We start from the raw sequence: 8834 nt of genomic DNA, 5'->3' as shown, positions 1-8834 counted from the left end.
ATGAATGTCTTCTTCAATCATCTGCTTCTATTATCTCTTATATAACTCCAACCAAATCTTGAATAATTATATATTGAGACCAAACTTATATAAGACCCAAAATTCCAAAACTGATGCAGAGACAAATTCTTGTACCTAAATTCCAATCGTATTCAGTGCCTGGTGCTTCTATCCATTTCAGGCATGTCTCCATATTAAAGATTGAGATGTAACTTCTAATAAATTTTTGTAAACAAAATGCAAGAGATTTTGAAGAGAAGAGAAAGTTATACAAATTACATCTGAAACATAAAGTTTCAGGAAAAATGGAATTTCACATTCTGAAAAAACAAAGTTCTGTATTTAACAACTAAAATAACTACATGAAGCACCTAAGTCCAGTTTTTTTCTTTTGCACTTTTCCCTTCTTTTCTTATTTCCATCACATCAACTGTAATTTTCTCCAACACTCCCTTCCATTCTTATTGATTGATATCCATATTTGATAATCCACATCTTCATGTATTATCCTATTTTATGTCCATGCATCAACCAGACAAAGTAGGGAAGCAACTTTCAGACCTAGTAAGCCCAGCAGCTCGAATTTTTCCATAATTGGTAGGACTGGTCGGGGTTGATCTTAACCCTCTTGGTGAATCCAGACTTTTTCTCAAAATCTGTCTCATTGCAGATATCAAATGAACAGTTGGGTCAGGAGGAGGACCAGAAGAAACAAATTTCTTGCAGAAACTCATGTGTCTAGCCATAGCTTCTTCTGTGCTAATAAGCCTCTCTGTCGATCTTACAATTTCATCTTTTACAGCTTCTGCACATAACCCACATATCCATTTTCCATGATATCTTTCTCTTACTCTTTCGATGTAAGCTGGTGTGCACTCCTCTGTTAGAACACAACATTCACATTTGACAGATTCAACTTCTGTTTGTGCTGCTGTTGAGATTAGCATATTTGTTGCTGTTGTTGCTGTTCCAGTTGGTTGTGCTTCTGGTGTTGTTGTTACCACCATTGGGTCACTTACTATAGTTGCAGACATTTGCCAAATTCCCCTGTAAAACAATTCATCAAAACCATTAATAGCCCTCAAAATAATAGAAGGAAAGATGGGATCCTTTTTCTCTTTGTAACGAAAAATTATTGGAAATAATTGTATCTTTTCTCTGTTTTCTTGGAAAGGGAAATATATATGTATAGAAAGAGAACAGGATGATTACGCGTTAGGCACAGAATGCAATTTGGATCCCAGCTGGACACCCAAAATATTTTCTAAAAACAGCTTATTTTCTAGATTTTCAAAAGGTAACGAAAACAGAAGAAGAAAAATAAAAACAGAACAAGAATTAAGAAAAAGGTCGATTTCTGAAATCAAAACAGGGATGGACTTTAAATGATAAAGAAAGAATCTAAAACCATAGAAGAAAGAAAAAGAATAAATCTTTGATGTAATTACCAGCAGAAGCAGATTCAAAATAAACTTGACGACTGCTTCTTGATGTGTATATATATAAATAGGAACAAAGAAATATATATATATATATATATATATATATACAGTTCTTTGTTTCTACTTCTGCTTTTGGCTTGTGAACTAATAATTATCTTTCTTTCTCCCACCCTCCATCATCAACCTTCTCTTCTTCTGCAATCTCACACATAAAAATGAAAACCATTTCAAAGAAACCTTTTCTTCAATCTCTCTCTCCCCCCCTTTCTGTTTCTTTCTTGCTAAATATGCAATCTTCTTTCTTTTCTTTTTTTTTTTTTTTGCTTCTACTGAAATATTCAGAAAAACCCTTTTCTTGAAAAACTTTCAAAGAACACAAAATCTTCTTTTTATATGAACAAAACCAAGAGATTGCTTTTTGCGTTTCTGCTGCATAAAATTCTCTCCACTCAAGCAAATAGTATATAGAGAGACTAATTGGGTTATGGAGAGAGAAGCCAATGATTGAAGTTATAAAGAGTACAATCCACGTCGGCAATTCATGCTGTCATTGAATTCTAACCGTTGATCTGTGGATTGCCAGCTAAGCATTTATCATGTTGTGCGGCTATTCTCAGCCAGTATTTGCTGTTTTCAGACCTTGTTTTTCTTATTTCTAATCCAATCAGTAACCGACGCGTGCAGATTGTAAAACGTGCAAGTTATAGCAGTATGTTCGATTTTCCTTGCACAACGAGCTTTCAGTTTTGAGTTAGTACTGTTTTTCTAGTTGTTATACTGTAAAAGTAATTAAACAGATCAATTAGCGCTAATTTTGGATTAAATTATCCAATTAATAGAATGTGTATGGTTATTTTTCGTTTGTGTTATTTGCTGGACACTGGAATGAAGAGTTGAAATGGGAGAGTTTTGGATGCTACCTGCTTAGGTTGTTAATTGCTCTAAAACAAGGGAACATTTGGATGTAAATTGATTCTTTACTATTTTCCACAAAACTCAAATATAATAATAACAAATTCAAGTCAAAATTTAACTTATTAAATTTTATTTCAAAATTATTTCTCCAATTTAACTTAAATTTTTAACTTTGTTGCTTTATTTAGTAATTTAATTTATAACATTTGCTGAATAATGTTTAATACAAGTTAATTATAAATATAATAAAAGTAAAATATTTTTATATATTAGTATATATATATTAAAAAATTTGCTTTCTTTACTTAATTAATGATAAGTCTATTAATGAGAGTATATAAGTGAACTATTTCTGAACTAACAAGTTAAGTATTGACAAATTTTAGTTTAATTCGTTAATACTAATAAATCTCTATTGACAAATTCAAAGGAGCTTCTATGAAGCTGATTTTCAAGTAATTTATAAGAGACTTATTAAATTACGTCAACTAAGAATCATAAAATATAACATACTAACATTATTATATGAATTTATGAATGAAATAGATGACATTCAAATTGATAGGATAATAGATAAAATTAAATTCATATATGATAAAATAATATTAGCTAATAAAATTAGAATTGATTGTTAGGACCACTTGATATAGTCGATATATTGTGTTTGAGATTGCTATTAAGTATTGATAAAATAAGTTTATTCTTTTAATTTAATATATTAATTTTTTAAATTTTTTATATATTATTTTTAAATCTAATTTTAGAAATCCGTATGCTTTTTGTAAAGATAATTTTTAAAATTCAATAAAATAAAAATTTGCCAACTTCAATAAAAAACACACCGGTAGAAGGCTATTTCTAATTATAAATTAAATTTTTACTAGAGTATCATTGTGGTATTCTCTTAGTATAAAATTTATTTTTTAACTATAAATAATTAATTCAGTAGTAATTTAACTAATTTATTAGTTTTATATATCCATTTACTAATTTAGATCATCAATGAATCTATATATAACTTTTAATTATTTATATAAATTAAATTTTTTTAATAAAATAATATATTTTTATATCAATAATTAAAGATTATGTATAATTAATTTACTTAACATTTAATTATATTAATAAATTATTAAAATCAAAATAACATTAATTGTTACAGATGTATAAGGTACTATACCCCCAATATTATATTAGAATGATATAAAATGTTGAAATTTCCATTTTATTTTAAATTTTTTCATTTTTTGCGAGTGTTATCTTGTATTTATTATTCATAATATACTAAAATCTTAACCATCAAATAGTTTCATAATTCTTGATAAATTAATTATTAAAATAATTTGTTCTGTCAGCAATTCGAACAAGTTTAAATACAGAAAGTTCTCTGAGAAATTAAATGTATATGAATATTTTAAAATTTTTTAATTTAAAATATATTAACTTAGCTAGATGAATAAGTTATTCAACAAGCTAATAGAGATGTGCCATTTTAAATTTTTAATAGGATTTAGATCTCAAAACTTTAAACATATTTATACTTTCCAATTAGTAAGGACACAAGCAAATATTTAATTATTTTACATTGTAATTCACATTTTAAAGAAGCTAAAATTAACAAAAGATATTGAAATATATAAAAAGTAATGGCAGGAAATTAACAAAGTATGAAACTTTTACTCGGAATACAATATGGAAATAGAAGTATCAATTTTCTTTTCTAAGTCAAATGGAGCGGAGGAAATAAGTATTAAAAAATTAAGTATGTTATTTATTTAGTTTGTATTTTTCTATTTTACAGAATTTAATTTTTTTTAATTTGGTAATATTCACTATTTATTACTTATTCCATTGAATATTCAAGTTTAAATTAATTTAGTCAATTTTAAATTTTCTTCTGGTATTTCAAAAAATATATATATAATCAGGTGAGTAGTAAAGAATTTAATCTTTTAACAGTCTAATTGGTTTAAAACAAAGTTTAAATATGAATGGGTACAAACTAGGATCCACGTGGTAGGCAAAAACCAGATGGCATAAAATTGAAAATTATTGGGAGAGATAGATAGAGCAGTGCGATTGAAGGAAACCCTGTTGGAGGCCCCCACTCCATTATTTACTTGGAAGCACGAGGATATCACCTTTGTTGTTGGCGATTCCTCGATGATCCTTCCTAATCAATAACCAGTTAGGGTTTTCATAAGCCAAACATGTCCTCTTCAATTAGTCTTGTTTATTAAATTTAAATGGCCCAACCATTGCCAAAGCTAAAGCAAAGAGGTACTGCTTGGGTGGGAACTATTATTACTATTGGCATCAAATTGACGTGCGTGATAAAGACTTGCACTTTGGCAGAGAGTGGATAAAAGGACAACCCACTCTACTGCCTTGTTCCTATCCTTCTCCTGAAAATTTCCCCATCACTAAAATATGGGTATTATTGTGTTGAGGATTCTGAATTCCTTTCTTCTTTTTTTGGAAGGTCTGACCCCTCTTGCTGAATCCCAATGGCATTACAGGTGCCCCAGCCTACTCTATACAAGAACCCTCCTCCCAAGGACAGAAGAAGGTTAAGAAATGCTGAAATGATCTAGCCTTGTATTTGGAGTTTCTCTAGGGCTGGTATGGCGAAATGGGGACGATGCACCATAAATTGAGGGTTTTGTAACCGAGGTGCTATTATTTTTAACATAAACCGACCAATATTTGATATTATCTTTTGACGCATTACAGGTTTTATTTTTAGGCTTAATAGTTAAAAGAAAATATTATGCGATTTGTGCAATTTTTGTTAATGCTTTTAAAATTGTCAAAATAGATTTAGATTTGTAAATTCAATTGCATTCTTTTTCTGTTATCCCATTACCATCTTGGTCAAAATTAAGTACCACAACTGATGATCCAGAATTTTCTATTAAAATTTTGCCACATTACATAACTACTTCATTGCCTCATTATGTAAAATAAATAAAAGTAATTGAAAATTATAATCCAAATTTTCTCTATCTTCTCACTATTTCTCATTAACCAAACAAACTAACAAAAAAATTAAAACCCTAACCCTGCTAAGATGCAAGTAGAAAAACTATCAAATGAAAAGGCACTCTTGCCAATATACTTGTGGATTGACCGCAGATTCTGCCTATGATAATCACATTCAGCTACTTTGATCGGTGATTGCATAAACCCATTTTCCATGCCAGTTCCCATTTCTCTTTATGCAAAAACCTTCTCCCTCTTGTTCACCGTCGTTTCCATCAAATCCTTCCTTTTTTTTTTTATAAATAAAATTCAATTTAGCTACTAACACTAACTGTATCACCCGAACTTAATTTAGTTCTTTTAAAATTTATGAGCTTTTTAGTTCAAATTTTTATATATTTAATTTAAATTAATTTTATTTTAAAAAAAGAATTATTTTCTCTTAAAAATAAAAAATAATTAAAAAATCTATAATAACATTTAAAACCTATTTTATAATTTTAATGTAATTAATATAACTAAGCAATAGATTGTTATTACCATTATTATTCTCACTGAAACTGTTTTCACCTCTACCCACCACCATCATAACTGTCTTATTTACCGTCGTTATTAAGAGAAAGAAAGTAAAATATTAACGAATAGCAATATTTATTTTTATTATTTTTTTAAATATTAATGTATATTTTTTAATTTAAATAATTTAATTTAATATAAAATTAATTTTTTTATTTTTATTGTATCCACTTTCTTTTTAGTGAGTGTGTAACTCACTTTCTCATTTTTAATAAAATAAGACTAATTTAAGCTAAATATATAAAAATTTGAATTAAAATATTTATAAATTAAAAAAAAAACAAGCTCAATTGCACCCTAACAATAAAATGAGTGGCCAAATTAAATTTATTTATAACATGATTCTCTCACTTTTACCCTTTACATTCATCTCTCTACCCTTCTTCGGTGTTCATGGCGACAAGATCTCCAAGTCTTCTCCATCGTCATCGTCATCGTCATCGTTATCAAAATTACCATCTTAAGACCTATTTGGAATTTTACTATTGGTGTCAAAAAAAGCAAATTTAGAATTCTTTTTAATTTGATATATTAATTTTAATTTTTTTATAGACCGTTTTTCTCATGCTTGTTTTTAGGATATATATCAATTTATTTGATTTTTGTAAGACTAATTTTTAAAAATTAAAAAATAAAATAAAATAATAATTGAAATTAAAACTCAACTCAATGCCAAACATCTCCTTATTCAAAAGCCCATTTTCTCAATACAAACAATTTTAGAGATCAAACCTTTAAAGTTAACAAGCAAATATTTATAGTCTAAGCTCTCAACCAATACTCTAGTAGTATTTGTGATGAAGAAGAGATTAGAGAGATAAGTGTCATGTTAATAGAGAAGGGTTAGAGTATTAGAGAGTGAAGAAAAAGAAAAAAAGTAGAAATCGACGGCTAGAGTTTGATGTTAGAAAAAAAGAAAGAAAGTTATTCTTTTTCTTTTCTTGAATTAGTTTTTAATCAGCTTTATTTTTATTATTTAATTTCTTATATTTTTAAATGATATAGGAATGACGTAGCTATGTATGTCACATGACAAAAATATTAATAGAAAATTGAAATTATCTACCATATCACTTAGTATTGACCAAGATTATAATTGTGCCAAAATCACACAATTTTGCACTAAGTCTCATAACTTTACATTTTTTTACCATTAGTCCTTAATATTATGTGCGAAATTTTGACATCTTTTCCATTTGACAAAATTAAATTTTAATTTTCTTATTACATATGTACAAATTATAGTTTATTTTTCCTTTTGAGGATGTACAAATACGAACTACCATTATACAATTGTAAAGTAAAATTCACTCTTTTCAATTTTATTTTTTTAGGGTTGTTTGGACTGAGGATTTTAAATGAAATAATTTTATAAAAATCGTGGATTTAGTTTAAATTTATTGTTTGATAAATAAAAAATTTAATCTAAATCCATAAATTTTATAAAATTCATCATTTTTATAATTCTAATTTCTCGTCTAGGAGGTGAAAATTTTCAAAATTCACCATTTAAAAAAAAATAAAATTGATTGTTATATAGTTTTTTTTTAATTCTCATTTTATTCCTAATAAATTTATATTATCCCAAAAACTACCTTCAATTTTAAACAAAAATCATCGTTTTGATGTTTAATCCAAACAATAGAAATTTTAAAATCTAATAATTTATAAACTTTGATTAAATTCATGAATTCTAAAATCTCTCAAGCCAAATGATGTCCTAATGTTTTTAATATGTGTGAAAATGAAAATAAGTCTAACTTTATTGAACGAAAGAAGTATATAAAAGAGACATGCATTAAAATTCGGCAAGCATTTCTGTTCCAACAATCACATGTTGCATTATTTTCATTACAGAATTTGAATTCACACTCTCACAATGTGAAGCATGTATACATTTTTCTTTCTTACCACAGAAGAGGTCTTTTAAGTTATAGAGGTATCTAAATATGTACGTTCATTTGTTGGGAACCAAATGTAATTAATTTGTCAGTGTCCTATTTATATAATGTATGAACACATTTTCATGTTAGGTTTTCTTGGTGAGTGGGGAATGGTTTGTTCAGATCAACCAACAAATTGTTTCAGAAAGAAAGTAAAATATATAATTTGTGTATGTATGTATGCAAGGTTGGTGGTGACATTTTGCAATTATTTAAAATATTTGGAAGTTTGAGATTGAATACCAGTCAGGGCTTACGTGTCTAACACTAATCTTTCTTTTGATTCCTGTCAATGTAAGTATTTATATTCTTCTATGATTTTGGTATATGCTTTTTTCTTTAAATAAACTGACCAAAACATCCCTTTTTCCTCCTTTTTGTTATAGAAACATGAATATATCAGCTGAATTTGTAGTTGACTGAAACATACTCAGATCATGTGAGTTTACCAACACATTAATGGTATAACCATACTGCAACATACAAACTTATGTTATGTTCCATGCCTTTTGAGTACTATATTTTACTGAAGAGAAACATGTTAGCAAATATGGATACTAACATCCCAAGGTTTTCTTGTATAATTGCAGAAGTGAACAGGAACAGGCTATCAGGATTCAGGAATTGATGAATGAATATGAATAATCTAGATGTCATGTGCAGTGTCCTTAATTATGATAGAAATCTGAAAACGTCTGAAAGGTTGTTAGAAGTTACAATCAGTAGAGTCCAAATCGTCATTATATTAATCTCATTTAATTCTTGATACATCCTACTGTGTGGAAGCACCACCAGAAGAACTGTTACTATATTACCAAGAAAAATAAAATAAAAAATTAATTAATTAATTAGGAGGAGGAGCCGTATATTTTGTGATGTTGACTCATATTTATAAAAGTATGGAGACTTTGAATTTGGAAAAACTTGGAGATATTATTTGATTCATTTTCATCAGATACCTATTCTTGCAATTGAA

General features: G+C 27.6%; 1 protein-coding gene across 1 annotated transcript; it reads right to left on the bottom strand.

Annotated features, from left to right (window-relative positions):
• Positions 1-209: 209 nt before the first annotated feature.
• On the bottom strand, positions 210-1942 carry LOC8279035. The gene is made up of 2 exons (XM_015727575.3): positions 1449-1942; positions 210-1047 (listed from the first exon to the last, which is right to left on the bottom strand). The coding sequence occupies exon 2, from the start codon at positions 1032-1034 to the stop codon at positions 528-530; it is 507 nt and encodes a 168-aa protein (XP_015583061.1). The 5' UTR covers positions 1035-1047; positions 1449-1942; the 3' UTR covers positions 210-527.
• Positions 1943-8834: the final 6892 nt, after the last annotated feature.

This window comes from Ricinus communis, chromosome 8 (genome assembly GCF_019578655.1).
Source record: "Ricinus communis isolate WT05 ecotype wild-type chromosome 8, ASM1957865v1, whole genome shotgun sequence".
NCBI classification, from domain to species: Eukaryota; Viridiplantae; Streptophyta; class Magnoliopsida; order Malpighiales; family Euphorbiaceae; genus Ricinus; species Ricinus communis.
This window is presented reverse-complemented; position numbering and strand designations above follow the sequence as displayed.